Raw genomic sequence first — 22,304 nt, 5'->3', positions numbered from 1 at the left:
CCCCAGCACCGTCAGGAGTGATCCCTGAGCACAGAGCTGGGAGCGAGCCCGGAGCACCAGGTAGAGGAAGGCGGGCTTCGGTCAGACCGGGAGGCAAAGACACTGTCTCTGGGTCCTGTCCTCTCTGGAACCTCCATCCCCACCTCTTCCCAGAGCTCCCCTCCAGGGGCACGCGGGCAGGCAAGCGCCAGGCTGCACGGGGACCAGGCCCCGCCACCCAGGACACAGGACGTGGCTCTCACAGTCCAGCCTCGGGACCCCGACCTCGGGGGGCCCCTGGGCAAGCAGGAAGGGGGGAGGGGGCACTTCACACCCGACACCCAGGGCCACGTACATGGGGGGCCCAGCCCAGGGTGGTGCTGGCCACGTGAGGTGGGGGAAGGGGGCGGCCTCCCAATGACCCAGCCCGCCCTCCTGGCTGGGACCCTGGTCCATCCCCCTTTCCTGGCTGGGACCCGTCCATCCCGCCCCCCTGGCTGGGACCCGTCCACCCCCCTTTCCCGATGGGGAGCTGCTCCCCGACCACTTCCCAGTTCTGGAAGCACTTCCGGCCCGGCCACCATGTCCGTCCTCCCTGTCCACCAGGACGACCCCCACACCCAACCCCCCGTCTCTGCTGAGCCGCCGTCCGGTCCACAGGCAACTCACGCCACGCCACGTTCCTGGGACTGACACAAGTTTGCCTTTTTAATTTTGTTTCTGTTCTCTTGTTGGGCCACACCTGGGGTGCTCGGGGCTGACTCCTGGCTCGGAGCTCAGGGGTCACGGGGTACCGGGGATGGAACCCACGTCGGCCGCGGGCGAGGCACGCGCTCTACCCACTGTGCTATCGCCCTGGTCCCAGTCTGTCCTTTCTGGAACGTGCCACCAGGGCCGACTGGGGCAGGCGCTGGGGGGTGTCCGGGACAGCAGGGCTTGGCGTGCGGGCGGCCGGGGCCCCACTCCCGGCGCCACGATGAGAAGAGCAAAAAGGGTTCTGAGGTTGGGGGGCCCCGGCAGCTGCTTCAGTCCTGAGGTCGCGAGTTCAGTCCCCAGCACCACGGCACGTGCCAGGCCTGAGACTGGCAGCGGGGCTGTGTGACCCCAGCTCTGCACGCCACCGCCTGGCCATCACTGGGGACACGGCCGGGGGCACCCACACGAGGCCCAACCCGCTGGCCACACTGCAGCAGCGGGGAAGGGGACAGTGCAGGGACAGGGGACAGCTGCGGGGTGCGGGGGGGACCGACCCTCCCAGAGGACACAGCTGGGGGAATTGCGCCAAATCAATCCAGCTCTGCTTAGCGCCAGGCAATCTGCTAAACAATTTTCACGACTTTTTTTCCTTCATTCTCACAAGAACTTGTTGCAGTCAACACAATCACTGAGCGTCTCTCGATCAGGAGACCACCCGGGCACACAGCGACAGGGGGTGAAGCCGGCCGGGGGCTGCCAGGCCTGCACTCCTCTCACAGCCCACGCAGGGGCCCCCGAGTAACACGGGGACCAGTGCTCTGGTCAGTGTGGCCCCAATTAAAAATAAGGATTTTTTAAAAGAAAATAATAATGACGATGTTTCCAGGGCGAGGAGATGGCCCCGGGGAGGAGCTGTGCCTGCAGGAGGTCGGGGTTCGGCGCCCGCCACCCACGGGCCCCCGAGCACCTCGGGGAGTGACACCACCACCAGGCACCCCCAACTCAACACCCACAGCAAAGTGCAGAAGCGTGTGGCTTCCCTGGTTAGACACGAGTCACAAGGTGCCGGGGAGGGCGTTTGCCTTGCATGCGGCCAACCCAGGTTCAATCCCCAGCATCCCAGATGGCCCCAGAGCACTGCCAGGAGTGATTCCTGAGTGCAGAGCCAGCAGTCGCCCCTGAGCACTGCTGGGTGTGGCCCAAACCAAACCAATGAAGTGACACTTCACCTTCCCTTCCAGGCTCGAATACCTGACGTTAGGCTGTTTCATTCACGGCGCCCTGGAGGGGGGCAGGTGAGCCCCCCCACGCCCCAAGGGACCCAGCCCTGCCAGCCCAAACCTCCAGAACTCAGCCTCCGCCGTGCTCACGGCCGCTCTCCACACACTCGGGCTGAGCCTCACCCACGAGCGAACCTATCCCTGTACTGCAGCATCTCACACTTCACACCTCTCAAACTCCAAGAGCAGCGCACCGCATCGGATGGGGCTTAAAGCAGAAGGCACCAACCTTAGAGGGAAATATATTTTACACTGTAGCACTGTCATTTGTCCCGTTGTTCATCGATTTGCTCGAGCGGGCACCAGTAACGTCTCCATTGTGAGACTTGTTACTGTTTTTGGCATATCGAATACGCCACGGGGAGCTTGCCAGGCTCTGATGTGCGGGCGGGATACTCTTGGTACCTTGCCGGGCTCTCCGAGAGGGACGGAGGAATTGAACCTGGGTTGATTGTGTGCAAAGCAAATGCCCTACCTGCTGTGCTATCATTCTAGTCCATATATATGTATATGTATATATACATATACACACATATACACATACATATTATATATACATATAGATATACACACACACATGCACACACATATGAAAGCATACAAAGTTCCACCCTTAACAACATATTAGTAATCTCTTAGAGAAGGGCTTAATGGCCCCTGGGTGAAACACAACAATCCTCACACATTCTCCTCTAAGGAAAGTTTTCTGGAGCGTTTTCAGTGGTTTGTTCATAGCAAACAATACAAAATAAAGTATTTCGGTTCTGCTTTGGGACCGGGGTTGGGGTTTGGGATGGAAACATCCAAACGATGGTGGCGGGAAGGTGCCAGGCTGGTGGGGCTGGTGTTCGATAGTAAATGTAATCAGATACTGTGACCTACTTTATAAAAATTAAATGAAAATTAAAATAACTGGCCGCTGGGGGAGGACCAATGAGAGTCGAATCGGACACGCTCACGGCCGTGGAACACGCACGCGGCTTCTCCGCTGGTCCTGCTGGTTCTTGCCCCTTCGCATCCACATACATCACGGCTCACAGGCCCGGGAAGTGCCTTTCCTGCCTGACCGCCCCCCGCCCCCACTGTAATGCAGGGTCTGCCCGGGAGAGGAGGAGGGGAGGGTCCCTCCAACACCCTCGGGGGCCTGAGGGCTGCACCCACACAGGGGAGTCGAGTCCCCACCGTGGCTGGGAGGACAGACGGACGGGAATGTTGGTGAGCCACAGAGGTGGGGGGGAGCTGCCAGCGTGCAAAACAGTACCTCAAAAAGACGAACCTCAAAAAGACGCCCCAACTGAGAGTGGGGGCGGCGAGTCAGACCCCAATAAGGTTCGGTTGCATTTAGATGAAAATCAAGAACATGCAAGCTAATAGACAGTGAAAATGAAAAGCAAATCGGTTCTTATTAAAAATTTTTTTGGTGGGGGGAAGGGCTGGGGGTCACACCCGCGAGGCTCAGGGCTTCCTCCTGGCTCTGCACTCGGGAATCACCACTGGTGGTGCTTGGGGGACCACATGGGATGCTGGGGATCGAGCCCGGGCTGGTGACATGCAAGGCCACGTCCTCCCCGCTGGACTGTGGCTCCGGCCCCCGCACGTCAGCCCTTGCCTGGACACAGGGTGAGGGTGCTGGGGACCCGTGGGGCTGGGGGCTGGGGCTGCAGCGGGAGGAACGAATCACCAAGGCGGGAGGGGAAACATTTGGGTGCCGGGTGTACGCCCGTCTGACGGCCGGGCAGCTTCGTGGCACGGGGCTGCGTCACGACAGGCTGCAGCTGTACCTGGCAAGCGTCCGGGCCTCAAGGGGCCCTGGATCTCCCGGAAGCTGCAGACGCCAGAAGGGCCCTAAGCGTCTCCACCCCTCCCGCTGACGGCTGGCCCCACCGGGGTCCTTGCCCGAAGCAAGCGGTGCCCTCTCCGGACACCCTCACCTGCCGAGCCCTGTCGGTCTGGGTGAGAGTCACCGTGTCTCTGCACTGGCGACGGGCCGACACGCGGTGGGCGTGCAGGAGACGGTGCCCCGGGTCTGTGCCAAGCTCCCGAGCTGAGCGTCTCCGTGGCGAAGCCCCCACCTGTTTCTGCCTCCTCTGCCCCATCTGGCCCAGACCCTCCGCCCCGCGCCCTGCCCTTTCCCACACGGCCTCTGTGGGGGCGCCCGGTCACGCGTGGCCGCGTGGTCACACAGGGCCGCAGAGCCGGTGCTCAGCCACGGGGCCACCCCGGTCCCAACTCACTTCCCCAGGGCTCAGAGGAAACGTCGCAGGCCGCGGTCGCCGCCTCGGCTAGTTCGAGCGCGCAGCTGAGAGTTCCTGGCACAACGCTGACCCGCGCAGCGTCTCTCCTGCCCACCCCCCTGGCTGCCGTGACCTCCCACTGCCCTCTGGCCCCCCCACGCCACCTCCGCCAACGTCAGGAAGGAGCTGCCGCCTGCTGACTGGAGGACCCTGGAGCCTCCCGGCAGTCTGAGGAGGAGGACAGCGGGCCGGTGTGACACTGTGCTCCGCCAGGACACCAAGATGCTCTGGGGGTCAGGCGAGCACTTCCGGGGCCACCCTCCTCCTCTCAGGCTCCGACGAGACCGCAGATGGCGTGAGACAGACAAAGCTATGGGGGCGGACGGACCGCCCCGAGGGCTGGCAGGTCCCCCACACGGGGGGAGCCGGGGCTGGTCCCCATGTGAAGGGGGGAGGGAGGGAGGAGGAGGAAAGAAAGGAGGCGGGCAGGCGGGCAAGGCTGCCCTGGAGAGCGGTCAGTCTCCCCCAGGCCGGTCTTGGCAGTGTTGAACTGAGCCACAACTACGCGTTGGGCACGGGACGCCCTGGCGCTCCTTCCCCGCCCCCGAGGAACCCCTCGGCTTGGGCACAGCCCCGTCCCCCTCCTGGGGACTCTGCACCCCACCAGCACCAGGCAGAGGGCCAGACACCACGGATGCACCCGGCAGCTGCCGTCCACCCGGATGCCCCCAGCCACACCCAGAGGCAGGGGGAAGGGACTCGCTGCGACCCCTGATCTCTGGGCCGGGAGTCATCCCTGAGCCCCGCCAGACACGGCCCCCAGACACGGCCCCCAGACACACCAGAAGTCAAACCTACAAGCCCAGGTTCCTGCCAAACAGGCCTGAAGCGGTTCCTCCAGTCAGCAGCCCCCATGGCCCGTGTGGCCCCACCGGGACGGTCACGCCACCTCCCCTCTCGGCTCCTCAGCCCTGCACACGCGGGCGGCAGGGACACAGTGTCCGGCGGGTCAGGCAGGAAGCACCCTCCCGGCCTCCGCGTGCAGGACACGCACACGGCACCCTGCGGCTAACCCGTGCAGGGCAGCCCTGGCACCCGCCCACCCAGGGGAGGCCTGGCTCGGACCCCAGCCTCGGCCCACTGGATGGACTCGTGGGGTGGCGGGGAAGTGGGGCCAGGCTCCCCGGTGCTCGGGGAGAGTCCCGGCAGCCCCAGGGGGAACCGCTGCCGCTGTCCTCCCAGGAGGGGGTCTCGGGGCAGGGGGGACGTCAGTCAACAGGCCGGTCTGGACACTTCTTTTGCGGCAGCTTTTGCACTGCGATCCCGGCAGCCGCGCACGCAGGGCTGGTGCCAAGGGGCCGGCGTGAGCGGAGGGGCCCTCTCCGAGGCCCCCGCCCGGCTGCCCTGTGCACAGGCCCCGAGACCCCCGTGACGTGTCCAGACCGTTTGGCGGGCGAGGGGAGACCCCCGCCGCCGTCAGCGTGATGGATCGCGGGTCCGGAGCAGCGGGGGACGGCGCGGCAGATGGCAGCCGGGCGGGGAGGGCGGGGCGCGGCAGATGGACGCGGGTGCTCAATCATCGCCGGGACGCTCGTGGCGGCCACGCGGCCCTGCACGCCGGCTCGGCGCCGCCCTCCCCGCAGGCGCTGGCCGCTGCATGTCCAGCCCGTGGGACCCAGAGGACGGGGACGGGCTGCCCGGCCCAGAGGCTCCCTGGGCCTCTCTGGGGGGCACCCGCACGGCCAGGCCTGGGGGGCTGCCCAGGGCCAGGAGCCCCAGAGGCGGCAAACCGGACAGCCGGGGCAAAGGGGACCCTCTCGGCCACATCTCTTCCGCTTCTGCGTCCTTCCCTGGACAACAGGAGGGACCCAGGCGGGGCGCGGGCGCTGCCCTCAGCCTCACCCCTGCGGCCCAGCATGGAGGAGGGCGAGGCAGTGGGCGCCACATGGGGGCAGGGAGGGGCCCCCACACGGCCCCTCACAGGTGGGGGCTCCCGGCAGCGCGGCCAGGGGAGGCTGGGGACAGTGAAGTGGGGCACGCTCAGCCTGGCCAGACCCTCGTCCCCCCACGCCCAGCCCCCGTCTCCCCTGCCGTCCACCAGCCCGAGCTCTGGGCGGGGGCCGACACCACGCGCGTCCAGAGAAGGTGGCTGATCCACGGCAACACGCTAAAGAATTAATTATGAAATAGAGCTGAGAAAGAAAATTAATTTCAGAAACACATGAGGTGACATTTTTTTTTTTTCCTGGAGACGGGGGAGGAAACAGTCATTTTCGTCCCCATCCCGGAGCACACGCTGGGAGCTGCCCGGCCTGTGCCCTGCCCGCCGGAACACGGCTTGTAATTAAAAGGTCAGTGACCTGGAAAGCAGGGGACCCCTCCCAGCGCTTCTCGGCAATGACGGGGCCATTAAATTAAGACTGTTATGGAATCGATGCTTAAAGAAGCTCTCCTGGTAACGGGAGCCACTCAAGGGCACGCGGGCCACCTCGCGGGACGGACACGAGAGGAGCGAGGGGTCGGCGAGAGCCGGGGTGCGATGCGCCTTGAGGCCCCCCAACCATGGCCACCCTCGGGTCACTTCCGGCGGGGGGACCGGGGGGCACCACAGACCCACAGACTCGCCCCCTTCCCCGCCAGCCTGGACGCTGGGGGAGCGAGTGGTCAGCCCTCGCCCCTGCACGGGGACCAGGCACACAGGCGTGGGGCAGACGCCTCTTCCGCTTTCGACCGCGCCCCTCCTGCCCACGCCAGCAGCTGGCCGTCCACGGGGCCCCGCCCGCCCGCCCAGCTGCCAGGCTTGTCCGAGGGTCAGCGCAGCCAGAGCCCCTGACACCAAAGTGCGGCCTCCGCTTCCGGGCGCGGCTCTCCGCCCCCCCCCGCCCCGGGACCCCTGCACCACGGCCTGCTCCGGGTCCGGGTCTGCGGGAGGCACGGCGTCCACGGCACGAGGCCCGGGCAGGGCCGGGCTCTGAGGCTGAAGGTGAGCAGCTGCTCTGCTCTGTCACCGCCCCCCGCCCCCCCCCCAGCCCAGGAAAAGAAACATCTCTCCCTCCCCCGATAAAAGACATGCAAATCACACAGAATGGCAGCGCAAACTTCAAAGAAAATGATAAATGATTCTAATAACTTCATGTTTCTCATTAATGACTCCACAGTCAGACTCGAACACGTCCGAAAGAGGGCTCAAAAGAGGCAACAGCAGAGCAAGACACAGACGACCGGAGAAGCCCTGAGCCCCCGGTGCACGCCCGCCCCGCCCTGCCCCCTCGCCTGGCCTGCAGGACCCCCGGGCCCCCGGCCGAGGGCAGGGCCGGAGCCCGTCAGAAACAGTGAAATACTCGGCCGACGCTGACCACAGCCCTCGTCCCCGCTGAACCGACGTGCACTGCAGGGACCTCAATCCCTGTATTAAATACTAAATAATCTAAAAAGAAAAACAAAATTGGATTTGCCTTTTCAGGAAAGAGATGCTTATTAAAAAGAGGGAGAGAAAAAAAAAAAAGAACAAAGTCGAGGCCATAATTCGAGCCAGCGCGGCGCGGCGATTCCCTGAAGTGATGTCCTCGAGGGAGAGTGAGGGTGACAGAGGCAGCACCCCCCACCCCAGACCCGTGGGGGGTCCCACGGAGCAAGGCCGGAAACGACGGGAGGGAAGCTTAACCCCACGGAGGGGCTCTGCCTCCCCAGGCGCTGATCAGACCTCGGGATTCTCTGCCCAGAAAAGGTCCTGGCAGGATCCACGCTAGTGGGATTCGAGTCGGAAATGGATAATTACTGACTGAGGCGGCGTTTCAGAGGATAATGGAGACGGGAGATTAAGGCCAGACACTCTCCGCACCCGGCCGCGGGGAAGCTGCGGTTCCGATGGAGGAAGCCGCGCGTGCGCCTGCCCGAGGGGTCCGGGGGGCTCTGCCCAGCCCTGCTCACTCCCGCCAGCCTCCTGCAGCGGCTGGCCACGTGGGCCGCAGCCCGGGGACCACGTGCTTGGCACTCGTCCCCGGTCAGCTGGCCCAACCCGGCCAGCTCGGGCCGGGGGGCCTCCCCCAGCGCTCCCGGGCCCCCGGGCCTGGCCCCCGAGCCTGGGACGGTTCAGACACACGACGGAGGCGACGGCACTGTTGATCTTGGGTTTTCCTTTTTTAAGGCGCAGCACATACTAATCGCACCCAACGTCTCCCCCGCCCTCACGGCGGCCGCTGGCCACCCAACTCAAAAGCAGCAGCATTTGGTTCCGAGTTCCTCGCGCGCGCTCCCCTTCTCTCTCCCTCTCCCAGCCGGGGATTTATTAAAATTAAACAGATTAGATGGAGCTCCTGATACTAAACTGCTCAGCAAAGCCTGCGGTGGGGAAGTGCAGAGCAAACACCAGAGACATTTGTCTCTAAATTGCTCTAAATACCTTCTGCAAATGAAATTCTACCCCAGCTGCGTTGGAGAGAAGATGAGGCCTAACTGGCCGCTGTCGGTGCAGGAGGAGATCAGCAGTTATAGAGCCGCACGGTGCGCGGGGCGCAGGATCTCTGGGCAACCCGCGGTGGTCTCAGGTTACCCGGGGAATCAGCATGGCTTTTAGGCTCAGCTTTCCCCGGCTTCGGGCGCTGACGAGAGCCCTGAAATCCCCAAGCTTTGGTGATTAATTACTCCCCGTAGGTACACATATTTCAAGGAAAAACTCTTTCACAGCCCTACGCCGGCGGAGCGGAGTGGCCGGCCAAGGCACTCCAAATCTTAATAATCTCCGAGTGGTGGGGGGAGGGGCGACCCCTGGAGGACGCCCCAGGCCCCCCCAGGCCCGTACAGAATGGGGGGCACCTGTGACCCCACGCCGGGGCATGTCAGCCAGCGTCCAGGCCCCGGGTCCCGGGCCCACTACAGGCCTGGCGTCACCAAGCCCCCCCCCCCCCCGTGTCCCAGCCAGGCCCCAGATGGCTAAGAGCCGTGAGGCTGGCGTCCCTGCGCCAGGGGGCGGGGGCGGGGGCGGAGAAGAGAAAGCACTTTCCTGCCTCACTGTGCGCGGGGCTTTGAAACAACTCCCTGGTTTCTAAAAAGTTTGCTGCTAAAAAAGCAAAAGGTCAGATGTCTTTGTTTGGGGATTTGTGTGTGTGTGTGTGTGTGTGTGTGTGTGTGTGTGTGTGTTACAAAAAAGAAAAACGTCCTAAATTTCAACAGAGCCAGGACAGACAATATTGAATTTGTCAAGACCCATTTAATCCCTGCTTCCAGAAATGCCATAAAACCAGTAATTTACCACTTCAATCCGTAAAGCTGACGGACCCCGGGCCTGACCTTCACCTGACCTTGTTCCGTCATGTCATTTCCCTCTTCCTTCATTTCTTTCTTCCTCGTTCTGGAGGGAAGCGGCTGACCCCCTAACCTACTGCCCTCCGCCGTGCAGCTGGAGCAAGGCCCCGAGAAGGCCCTGGCCCCGGGGCTGGCCAGCGGCTCGCCGGGCCCTGCCCTGCGGCCAGGGGGCCCGCCCTACCTTTCTTCTTCAGGAAGGCTCTCCTGGTGGCGAGCGGGCTCTGGCGGACCCGGGAGTTCTGCAGGAACTTCACGGCGGTGGCGACCTGGGGTGGGAGAGAAGAGCAGTGAGCTTCGGGAGGCCCCACCCTCCAGGGGACGAAAAATAAAACCCCTCCAAGCCCGGCCCGGAGAGGCAAGCTCGTGCCGTGGCCGAGCTCGGGGACGGCTTCCTTCTGACCTCTACCCCTGCACGAAGCACCCGGCGACCCCGCTGACCCGCAGTCACCGGGCCCGCCGCACCTTCCCCGACTCCCCCTGCCCCAGTGGACACACACCCCTGCAGCAGCTCCCGGGGGGCTCGCGCCCGCCCCAGCTCTGGCCCTCTCTGCGCTCCACGTGCCCGCGCGGGCACCCGCCAGCCCTCCTGTGACCCGTGCCAGCCCCTTGACGCCCTCCCTGAATCAACAAGCCCCCCCCCCCCGTCCCCGCCCAGCCCCCCTGCACGCGTCAAGCCTCGGCGGTGGCACTGAAGGCATAATTGGGCTGTCTTCCCCGGCTGCCTCTCCGCTCCGCTGCAGGCGCCTGACACGGGAACCTCGGGCAGGGGGGCGGGCGCGCCAGCAGCGGGGCCTCCCGGGGCAGAGTGTGGGGCGGCCCGGCTGGAAGCCCACGGCGGGGCAGATTAGCCTGGGCCGTGGCGTGGCTGGACGAAGCCGCGCGGGGCGGGAAGGGACCTGTTGAAGGAGCAGCGGCCCATCACTCAGCGCGGGGCTGCGCGGCGGCCGCTTGGAGGGACGGGGCTGCCGGGAGGGACCGGCCTTCCCCACCCCCACGAGCCCGGGCCGTGCTGCATCTGGGCTTACGGGCCGTGGAGGGCAAACACTGCCGCGGTCAGACAGACTCGAGGAAGCTCTCTGGCCAGCGCCAAGCCCAGGGGAGCGCTGGACGGGTGCGGGCGGGCCCCACGGGCCCCTCTGCTCTGGATGGGCCCCCTGGTACGGGCCCCGAGGGCCCCTCTGCTCTGGACGGGCCCTCTGGTACGGGCGGCAGCTCTGGGCCGAGGGTGATGCAGAACCAACAGAGCCATGAGTGGAGGCCTGTCCCCGGTGTCACGGGAGGCTCGCCAACTCGAAGGCCAGGGCCACCTGTGCCGAGAGACCCCGGGGGCCGGCGAGCACAGAATCCGTCGGTTCCATGAGAGCCGGAACCCCCCCACCAGACCCTCTCCCTCGAAGAGTGAAGCAACGCGAGGGGGACAGGGAGGAAAACAGGAACGAGGAAGGAAGGAAACGGGAAACGGTGGAGGAGGCCGAGGCGGAGCGGGCAGCCGGGGAGGACGCGTGCCGTGGGCACCGCGGCCAGCAGGGGCGTTGGCAGGGCTGGTGGACGCCAGCAGCCCGCGCCGCGGGGGCCGCTCCTCCCTGCTTCCAAAATTTTCCACGCCAGAGAAAGAAAACAGAACCCCACCACTAAAACACCCGGGTTTCACCTTGCTTTCTGAATCCGGTCCTTGGTATATGCATTTCTGGTCAGAGAGCAAAGTTCTGATGGGTTTAATGGCGCACTCAATGCAGTGCTTGGCGCATTCCATCAATTTTTTTTTTTAAAAATTGCATCTCTTATTTCTTTAAATACATTAATCAGCCTAGTGTAGGCAAAACGGATCCATCGGACAATGCAATAAACATGAATTATCATCTATCCAACACGCATAATGGCTTAAAAATACATAATAGCAGGTGTAGTTTAAATGATTAGTTATTACACCTGTGGTGGGTCTGATTCAATTGGGAAAAATCATCTTTAATAGGTTAAAAGGTTTAGATCACCAGGCTTTCCTTAAAGTGGCTGCGGAGAGGCAGTGATGGAGAGCTCTGTCATTAGTAATTCGTTTAAGGAGAACGTGGGGGAGAGAGCAGGGAACAGCAGAAACGAGCGGGCCCCATTTAAACGGCAGGTAAAGTAGAAAACACCTTTTAAAAAAGCAAGATAAATGAATTCGGAAGGGAGATGAAATTGACGTATTTATTTTAACGGGAATTTGACAAAGTCCCGGCACACTTCAAACTTGCAAAAATATGGCAATTTCTTTTAAAGTTCCCATTCACTAATTTCAAGCCATATAAAATAATACCGCCAAGCACCTACATAAAGCATGCCCGGGACTTGTTTATGCTCCTCTTGGTCTTGGTCGGAAAATGCGGGTGACAGGCAAATCACATATTTAACAGCATCGATATCGTGACGCCAGATGCAAAAATATAAACCTTCCAAACTAACAGTCCAACTCAATGTGCTGAATAAGAAGAGACGGGAGAGGCGCCTCACTCGGCACTGGCGGAGGGCGGCCCTCCGCAGCCTCCCCGAGAGTGTCTCCCCCGCTCCCGCCCAGACGCCCGGCTGGGGACAGGCCTGTGCACCCGGTGTCTGTGCGGCCAGGACCCCAGTGCAGGGGTAAGACACACACCCAGACACACGCAAACAGACACACACAAACAGACACACACAGACACACACACGGACACAGACACAGACACACACAGATACACACAGACACACACAGAGACACAGAGACACACACACAGACACACACGAACACATGTGTCTGAGCATAACGCTGGCGGGGACAGGCAGGCTGGGTCACTCCCTGCCCCCTCACCCGCTCACTGGCCCTGGGGGCCCCCCACACTCTCGCTGGGCGGCAATGGTGCCCGCACCCGGCCTGGTCACTTGATTTCCCGTTAGGGCGGAGAGACTGTTCGCGGGCTACAGGTGCGCCCCGCAGCCGCACAGGACCAGACGAGTCTCTGGCCTCGTGTCCAGTGCAAAGGGAGAAGGGGCAGGTTGCACGTGGGGTGGCCGCGGCACCCTGTCCCCAAGACAGCACCCGCTGCCTCACCCCACCCGAGCGTGGGCCACACTGAGAGAGAGGGGAGGGGGGAGGGGAAGACAGAGGGGGTAGGGAGAGAGAGAGAGAGACAGGGAGAGAGAGAGAGGGTGAGAGGGAGAGGGAGAGAGAGGGGGAGAGGGAGACAGAGAGAGAGGGAGAATGAGGGAGAGGGAAAGAGAGTGAGGAGGGAGAGAGAAGGAGAGAGGGAGAGAGAGGGAGAGAGGGAGAGAGGGAAGGAGAGAGGGGGAGAGAGGGACAGGGAGGGGGAGAGGGGGAAGGAGAGACAGAGACAGGGGAGGGAGAGGGAGAGAGAGAGGGAGATGGAGAGAGAGACAGAGAGCAGTGGAAGGGAGGGAGGGAGGGGGGAGAGACCCCACGCTGAGTGTCCCCTCTGGGCTCTGCACTGAGAATGGCCCCACTGGAGTCTCACTGGGCCACCCGAGCGGCCCGGCCAGTGGGGAGACGACTCCCGCAGGCGCTCGGCACGAGCCTGGCACGAGCCTGCCCCGAGAAGCGCGCCCGCTTCGCAGAGAAACGCTGCGTCTCAGTAAGAAATCAGGGCCTGTCAGAAGCTCCCCGACAATATGGTCATCGGTGGCACGAGGAAAGAGTTGCACAGCAGCTGTTAATCAGAGGAACACATCGCAGAACGCTGATGCCAGCACTCGGGGAAAAAAATGCAACGGGCTAATTATGAAGCTATAGATCTCGCTAAAGAGGCCGCGTTCCCGGGGCTCCGGGCGGCGGGGGCGCGCGACTCGGGGGGCCTGGGCAGTGCGGGTCTGCCCGTCCGCCTGGGAGCCCCTCTTCTCCGCCGTTTGTGCTTCTGGGGCTCGGGGCGTCCTGGATTCCCTGCCGTGTACCGGGCCTTGTTCCAGGTGCAGCCCGGGAACCCTCGAAGAAGAACCTCAGTGCGTGCGAAAGAAGGTGACGCCATGGGCCACGGGCCGCACACGCACACGCGCGCGCACACACACACACACACACACACACACGCACACACACACAGAGCACCGTGCCCCGAGTCTCCAGGGGCAGGGCGGGCGGGAAGCTGCTCTCGCCGAGGGTGAAGGCGGCTCCAACAGGCAGGTGCCGGGAAAGTTAATATGCAGCGGCAGCCGGCAGCCTCGGTCAGCCAAAATTCAATACGCTCCTCGCTCCTCCGCAAGGACACGGCGGCCGGCTCCCGGCCCAGCCCGCGCCGCGGGGGAGGGAGCGGGGGATAACCTTGAGGTGGACATGCGCCCGCGGCCGCCCCGAGCAGAGCCAGAGCGCCCCCTAGCCGGGGCCCGCGGGGGCGCAGGCCGGGCGGCCGCCCCGCTAACTCGCTCAGCCCAAATGAAGTGTTTTCACTCGGGGAAAATGAAATGTTTTGCAAGATGAAACAGAATGAAAATTGAGGTTTTAGGTAATTACTAGTTGGCATTTACATATCACGGGCTGGTTCAACACCTATTCATTTTCCTCTTTTATTTTCAATTTTTTAAAATTGCTCATTAAAAATGAACAGATGACAGTGACAGGAAATTTTTCCCCCCACTCTTTCTCCTTCTCTGAGGGTTACAAAATCAAGAGGCACTTGGCGCCCACTTATCTACAATTAACACACACACACACACACACACACACACACACACACACACACACACACAAAGGTCTGCCTCGTTTGCGTGGTGGGGGAAGGAGAGGAAGTGGAGCCGAGCCAGTAGGTGCAAGAACAGAGACAGTGGTCGCACCTGGGGTCCCCACTCCCACCGGGAAGGGCCCCTCTTTCCCGCTGGAATTCCCGAATTTCCCGGGTTTGTCCAGCGTCCTTTCCCCCGAGCTGGTCCGGGTTCCGGCCCTGCCTGAGCAAAGGTCCTGGGCCCGAATGCCCTTTGTTTTGCTTTCCTGGTCCTTTTGCTCCTTCCAGAATATTCAGAGCCGGAGGCCCTCCGGAAGGAGGCCGCGGGCAGATACTGTGATTCCCGGGGCCTGCGGGGCGCAGCGCGCATGCAAGGCTCTGCCCCGGTGGCTCACGGCACACAAGTCTCCCCGCGTCGTGGCTGTCAGGAAAGTGGCAACTGTTCTGGGCACAAGAAAAAGGAAAAAACACCCAAAAAAACAACCCTTTCATCAAAGCCCATCCCCGCACCCCCAGTTGGGAGCACAGCCTGTAACCGCTTGTCACGATGTCACTGCTTCCGGTTGTTCTATGAAACTAGTTCTTCCAGAAACTGTGGAAATTAAAATCGACGTCAGCCAACGCAGGCGGGTCGGTGTCAAAGAACAGCGGGTTTCAGGGCATGGAAGTCGCTCTGCGAGAGCTTTGGGGGCCGACTTCCGGCCCCGGGGGGAGGGCGGCCGGGAAGAGGCAGAGCACCCGCCCCGGCGGGAGGAGAGGCGGGAGAGAGCGGCGCGGGTCCGAGTGCCCCGTCCCGGACGGGCCCTCGCCTCTCTGATGCGCCCGACAAAGCAGTCACCCGAAGAGGGGAGGAAAAAAGGGTGACATTTGCCTCTCCCGGGGCTTTGAAATCCACTGGCAGCCAGCTGTTTGAAGTCCCGGCGAGGGAAGAGCCGTAATAGCCTGCACGGCGAGAGGCAGGGGAGAGCCATTATCCACGGAGCGGCCATGGCGACCTCGGCCACGCCGGGAGACCCGGCCCACGGCCAACGCCGCTGTCAAAGGGCTCTGTGGCGGGGACGCGCGCGCCTGGTCCCCGGGGACACGCCTCAGCTGTGGCCAGCTCGTGGCCGGCGCGCCCCCGCTTCCCGGACTCTAGTCTCCTCGGCCCGCCGGGCACGGTGGGGGAAGAGGCAGAGACGCGGGCTCCGTGCTGGGAAACTGATGCAGGTGTCGCGCGGCCGCGCCGAATCGCCAGCAGGAATGCAGTGACTCCAAGTCCAGAGAACCGCGTGAGCCCGGCAGTGGCGGGGCCGGATGGCGCCGGTCCCCTGGACCTTTCGGATGACACCCCGGCCTCCGCATCCCGCTCGCTCTCTCTGCCAGGCCAGCGCTGCATTGGCTGCAGGTCCCTCTCCCGAACCCCAGGACCCCAACACCTGCTGTGCTCAGCTCGGAGGTCCTGGGGAAATTTGCCACGGGGACACAGGAGACCAGGAAGGGGACAAAGAAGGGCTGAGTGGTGGACAGTGACCGGACCCCTGCCTGCACCTGTCCTGGGCAGGTGGGCACCAGGGTTCCTGCTGATGATCTCTGAAGGCGGCAGGTGAAGGCCTGGGCCCCAAGGATGCGGGCACCAGAAACCATCCCCCCACCCCACCCAGCAGACGGGGTCAAATCAGAACCCAGCGGCCTACAAGAGGGCCAGGAGAGAGGCCGGAGAGAGTGTAGTGCGCCTTGCTGACCGGGCTCTCATATGCCACAGGAGTGAGCCCTGAGCACCACCGGGTGTGACCCCAGAACAAAACAACAGCAAAAAGATTCAAGCACGAGAGCACCAAAAAGAGTGATTTTGGTTCCTTCCCTGGACCAAACCCTTGACCCGGAAATGACCTGAAGGGGAGGTGGGGCTGGAGTGATTGATAGCACAGCGGGGAGGGCATTTGCCTCGCACGCGGCTGACCCGAGTTCGATTCCCAGCATCCCATAGGGTCCCCGGAGCACCGCCAGGAGTAATTCCTGAGTGCAGAGCCAGGAGTGACCCCTGAGCACTGCCAGGTGTGACCCAAAAAGCAAAAATAAAAAAGCAAGCAAGCGTGAGGTTGTGGTAGTCTGTGCGGGGTCTGCAGGTGCAGAGGTGCAGCGGAGAGCAAGTAAGCCCTCCCGGGGAGAGGAGGCCGCAGACTCCTGGCCCCTGGGTCACTGGCCTCCGCTGGGCAGCAGGGGCCGAGGCAGGGCTGGGAGCTCTGCACGTCTCCCCAGCAGGCGGGTCAGGACCCTACCGGGGCGGGGGGCATCCCCACAGGCTCGCGTCCCCGGGCCCAGCCTGGTGTCCCGTGCAGAACGGGCCCAGCCTGGTGTCCCGTGCAGGATGGGCCCAGCCTGGTGTCCCGTGCAGGACGGGCCCAGCCTGGTGTGCCGTGCAGGACGGCTGCCAGGTGTGGCCTCTGAGCCAAGGGCATCCGGAAGGGCCGGCAGGGGCACAGAGGAAAGTGAGGCCCGATGGGCCTCGGGCAGAGATGGGTTTGGGGGCCACACCTGATGTGCTTGGGGGTCACGGGCCGGGGGCCGCTCCCAGGGAAGGAACGCAGGCCCCTTTGTGGAAAACACCCGCCCCAGGCCTTGAGCCCCCGAGCCTCACTGTCCCACACTTCCCCGGCCCTGGGGACAGGAACCAGGCGCAGATTCTCGTGCCATTCAGAGACCTGCACCCTCGAGTCGCGTCTTCAGTCCCAGGGCTGAGTCTGGAGGGGACGCTGATTTAAGACTGTCAGTCTGGGGGCCGGAGCGATAGCACAGCGGGTAGGGCGTTTGCCTTGCACGCGGCCGACCTGGGTTCGATCCCCGGCATCCCATATGGTCCCCCAAGCACCGCCAGGAGTAATTCCTGAGTGCAAAGCCAGGAGTGGCCCCTGAGCATCGCTGGGTGTGACCCGAAAAGCAAAAAAAAAAAGACTGTCAGTCTGGGGTCAGAGTGGTACCACAGCGGGGAGGGCACCTGCCTTGCACGTGGCTGACTGGGGTTCGATCCCTGGCATCCCGTATGGTCCCCGAGCACCATCAGGAGTGATTCCTGGGTCCAGAGCCAGGAGGAACCCCTGAGCATCACTGGGTGTGGCCCCAAAACAAAACAAGCAACAAGAAAGACCATTAGTCTGGGGCCCAGGAGGCGGCCCAGTGGGCAGAGCACATGCCCCGCGTGAGTAAGGTTCTGGGTTAGATCCTGGACCCCTTCAAACTAATCTTTTCGAACAGAGAGAGCGCTTAAGCTAGCTGCCCCCACTGACAGACCCCAACCCAGGGGACTTCCGCCCAGCTGGGACAGAGGGGAGCCGAGAGCCGGCATGCGGGGCCGGGGAGACCCCCAGAGCACCCAGGTCAAGCCCAGCTCCACCGGACCGAGCACTGAGCTGCCCAGCCTGCAGGGCCAGGCCAAGGACCACCAGGTGCAGACCCCCCCAGGCTCCCGCACACCAGCCAGGAGGTCCCCAACACCCCCAGAATATGGTGATCGTCACCTCTCGGAACCAGTCGGCACCACCCACTGAACTCCACTGCCGTGTCTACTGACCCATGGACCAGCAGAGTCCCGTCAGCGCACACGGAACTGAGCAGCACCGGGCTGGCGCCCAGGCTCCGGCAGGGGAGGCCGAGGGCCTGGGGCTCACCTCCCCCAACACCTCCCCAGCACCAGCGCCGGGGTGACCGGCAGCCCCCCAGTCGGGCGACACGCACCCCTGAGCCAGAGAGTCTGGGGGCCCCGCCCGTCCCGGGTCTCCCGTGACACCCACCAAGGGCGTACCCCGCCCCAGCTCTCCCTCGGCTCCCGAGACCCCCCGTGCCGTGCCCCTCGCACACAGGGACGCAGCGTCATTAACTTTTACAGGAAAACCAAATAAAATCATGTCGGAGCAGCGCTGGGTGATGTCAGCACAGCCGCCGCTCATCTGACAGAATCCGATTAGCGCCCGGGCGGCCGCACTACCTGGAAAAGTGCTTGCAATCGAATAAAAAAATGATACCAAAACATTAACCTGATGGCTAAAAACTCCACACTGAAACGGTTAAAGTAATAAAGGGCCTTTCATTGAGCATTTTTATATTTCATTAGGCCCCAAATTGCCGAGGACTCCGGATACATTTCCTAGACTTTTGGTTCCTCAAATCAAATGCTCGCCTGGACTTTTTCTTCACAACCCCCCTAACTACAAGGAAGCAGCATTTCTTGTAAGCCCGAATGAGCGGATGAGAGCTGCCCCGGCAGCGTCCATGTCGTCAGCCCCGAGTGCCGACAGGGCAGCGGTCACCACCGGGAGCCCCCGGACTCGTGGCTGTCCGCCCCAAGCCCGCCCCGACACCAAGAACTTTCTCCCCCAGGATTTCTACCTCCCACAAACGCGGCTTCTGCCTTCACCCACCGGGACTCGGAGTTGGCAGGGAACAGACCCGGAGGGTCGGGGGGCAGAAGTGGGCGGGGCCCCGGGACCCCTGAGTGCACCCCACGTGGCACCCTGGCCGGGCGTGGCCGCACAACACCCTCTGCCTCAGTGTCCTAGGAAAGAGAAGCTGGGAGGGGCCAGCCCCGACGGATGCCATGGCTCTGTCCTGGGGGATTTCTCCTTCCTCCCCTGACCAGGTGCCGGCGCACAGACGTGGCTGTGACTCTGCCCCGGTGCTCTCGGGGCCCTGGCTGGGGAACGGCGTGCTGTGCAGAGGTCACGGACAGGAGAGGCGCCAGGATGGTACCGGGCCATGCGGGTGGCGCTGGGGGTCCGACGCCTCCCCACCTCCTCTCAGCTCACACGTGACGACAGCGGAGCCCAGCACCCACCCCCATCCCACCCGCCCGGGACGGGCAGGAAGCCAATAGCGAGGCGGGGAGCGGCCAGGAGCAGGGCCCGCCGGCCGAGGCTGCCGTGGACGTGGCACAGCTGCAGCCCCACTTCGAGTGCTCCTCTCCCGGGCGGGCACAGCGGGGAGGGCGCTCACCGGGGCTCCATCCCCGGCACCCCACAGGGTCCCCCGGGGCCCTGCCAGGCATGATCCGGGCGCAGAGCCAGGAGCAAGCCCTGCGCGCCCCTGGGTGTGGCCTCCCCAAGCCACCACCAGCAACGAACTGCCCACTGGAGACAGACGAGGGAGGACATGGCTGTCCGGGCTCCACTTCCTGCCACCCCAGAGGGCCCCCCCCCCCCCCCGAGTCCTCCCGGGGTGATACCTGAGCACAGAGCCAGGAGTAAACCCTGAGCACCACCAGGGGTGGCCCAAATCCAAAACCAAAAAAAAAAAAAAATGAAAGAAAGAAAAGGGAAAAGAATCGAAACAGGGTGGGGGGGAACAATCTGTATGTAGGAAACCAAAACTCGATTAGTCTGGGGTCACTTGGCCCCGCAAGGAGGGCGGGGCGGGGCCAGGCCCTATTTCAACAGCTCCGAGAGCAGCCGCCCCGCCCCCGCACAGGGCAAAGCCGGAGACGATCTGAGTCATCTGGACACTGTGTCACGGAGCCTGCGCCCCACAAGGGCCGGGAGCATCTAATCCACTTTTCCCTAATTCCCGGCCAGAGTCCCCCGGCGGGCGCGCGGCCGCTGCCTGCCGGTGGATCCCGGGGACTGTCTCGGGAATGTCAGAGTGAGTCATGCCGGGGGGCGCCAGCCGCGGCGGTTTTCCTGAACTGCACAGACACCGTTTTTATTCAAGTTAGATTAAGCAGCAGGAAGGCAGAGATTAAATAATGAATAGTTAGCGAGCATCCACCAGGGCTCCGCACCCCGCACCAGGCACTCGGCGACCCGGGCCGAGGGGGCCCGCGGCAGGCAGCTCGCACCCCACCAGCGGCCGAGGACGACACGGGAGCCCCAGCCGGACCCCACGCGCGCCCCTCCCCCACGCCCTCCCTCCCCGGGTGGCCGCCCCCTTCCCCTGCTTTCCCGAGCAGGCGTCCCAGCCGGGCCGTGGGGCCTCCGTCCGAGAACAATACTAATTGATGCACTTTCTGAAACACGGCGGCCGGGCAGGAGTGAGGAGAGGCCCGGCCGCTCGCACTCTTCTCCCTAAAAGCATTTCCCTTCCTCCGCTTATTAACTAAATGCGCGCGCCCGCCGCAGCCCGCGGCCCTGCTCTTAGCCGGGGGAGCCGGGCCCACACCTGTAATGTCAGCGTGCATTAGCCGCAATCACGGCCCCCGTAATGCACGGGCCGGCTCCGGAGCCACGTCATCCCCGAGTGGCCAAATCCAATCAAGCGTGGCCGCCTCCAGAGCCGTGTGACGCGCGGCCACTTACTGGAAGCTGCTGGCGACACAAAGTGGGCCCGCTGCTGGCCGTGCGTAATGGACGGGGGTCTGACCGGCCCATAAATGCCCGGGCATCCTCCTTTCCCGGGAATTACCTAGAAATTCATTTAACATCGGGAGACTCCTGCAGGAGAAACGCAGGAGACCCAGGGGGCGGGGAGAGGGGAGGCAGGAGGGGGCTTTCTCCCCACCCCCCCCCACGGTGTGTGTCTTCTCAGGGGGGTCCAGGCTCAAGCCCCCGGGGACAAGCTCTTCATCCTAAACTTGACCCGTCTGCGCTCCCGACCTGGCCCGGTTCTGGTCCCTCATCTGTGAAATGGAACCAGCGCCGCCTTGAGACGCACCAAAGTGTTCCCAGGAATAATTAGTTAGCATTTATATACCACTTTTGATCTTCAAAGTAGGATTATTACACTATAAACTAGAGTAGATGTGGTTTCAAAAAAGTCTTTCAAAAAAAAAAGCTGAAATAAAGCATGAAAGCCCCCTCGGAGCCGCGGCGCGGGCTGACACGGTCCCGGAGCACCCCCAGCCTCCACGGGAACCCACGCTCTGCCCTGCTCGGGACTTGCATGTGGAGACAAAGTGTTGGAGGAGATTTTTATTAGGGGGAAAAAGAAAATGGGAGGAGAGCAGGAGGAAGAGGGGGCTGGAGTAAGGGATTGAGAAAAATGTCAGGGGGAGGGGAGGGAAGAAGCGGGAGGAAAGGGGAAAAGCAGGGCGGCAGGAGGGGAGCAGCCGGCAGCGGAGAGAAGGGGGAGAGGCAGGCCTGCCCCACGATTCAAACAAAAAAAAGAGCAAAATCAGAGAGGGAGAAAAGCAAGAAAAAAAGAGAACCGGGAAATTTCACCGGGGCGACCCAAAGTGCGGCTGCGCCAGAGGGGCCAGGCCCGGGGTGAGAGGAAAGTTGGACCCTCTGTACCGGCGACAAAGAGCAAGGGAGTGGGGGGAGAGTGGTCTGGGAGGCCAAGAGCCGGGGAGAAATCATTAGCAAGTGCGCCGGGCGGCCCCACGATGCTGTGTGGGTCAATCCATTTAACGCTGCCCTGCACATTTACAGAAAAGCGCCTCTGACAGAATAAAGGCTCATAAACACGCAGAAATTGGGTTAGACCCGTTTCGAATTCCTGCCAAACAATGGTTCGGAAAAATGAAGCTCTATTTTAATTAGCCGGATTCACGAGTGATTTGATAACGGCAGAAGCCGTCTGGATGCTCTCAGCCTGATGGGCTCCGTCCGTGAGCGCAGGGCGGTCTGCAGGCAATTAGGAATTTCTCCTCGGCCCCGACACGCCGGGCCGCGGCCCTGCGCCCGTGGGCAGCCCCTCCGCGGGGCTATATTTATCCGCGCGTTAATATTTCAGATCATGCAGATGAGGCCGGCGCCCCGCGAGCAGGGCGCGGAGTCCCCGGGAGGGCTCCGAGACGCACCGCGGCAGCCGCTTCTCTCCACCGGGGAGAGGGAGGCGGGACCCCGCGTGTGCGACGGGCAGCCCGCCCGGGACGAGGGGCCGGCACGCTGCTCACCTGTGCCCACCCGTCCCTCGGGCCAGCGGGGCCTGGCGAGTGACCCCCCAGCTCGCACCCCCAGGGCACACGCTGCCCACCTGTCCGCGGGGCAGTGCCCGCCTCGCCTTGCCCCGGGGGGGGGGGGAGCCCTGGTCTGTTCATGATGTCAGGGGGCACGGCCGGGCTCAGGTGGGCGGGAGTCACACTCGACCCACCCACAGTGCACGCTGCAATTGGGGGACTGGATGCTGGGGACCCCCCACTGTGGGTGACATGGAGTGCAGAGGGCAGGGGACAGAGATCGGGGGTCCTGGTGGGCAGGAGAGGGGGTGCGGCAAGCCTGCAGGGAGAA

General features: G+C 63.2%; 1 protein-coding gene across 2 annotated transcripts in view; it reads right to left on the bottom strand.

Annotated features, from left to right (window-relative positions):
• Positions 1–22,304, bottom strand: part of PEX14 (peroxisomal biogenesis factor 14) — a 98,756-nt gene that overhangs the window by 49,256 nt on the left and 27,196 nt on the right. For both annotated transcript variants that reach the window (XM_055140520.1, XM_055140519.1), the window contains exon 3: positions 9,675–9,759. In XM_055140520.1, the coding sequence (XP_054996495.1) occupies positions 9,675–9,759 (85 nt within the window). The remainder of the gene's footprint in view (positions 1–9,674; positions 9,760–22,304) is intronic.

The sequence above is a fragment of the Sorex araneus genome, chromosome 5, assembly GCF_027595985.1.
Source record: "Sorex araneus isolate mSorAra2 chromosome 5, mSorAra2.pri, whole genome shotgun sequence".
Lineage (NCBI taxonomy): Eukaryota > Metazoa > Chordata > Mammalia > Eulipotyphla > Soricidae > Sorex > Sorex araneus.
Note: the sequence above shows the minus strand (reverse complement) of the source record. Positions and strands in the feature narration are given on the sequence as shown.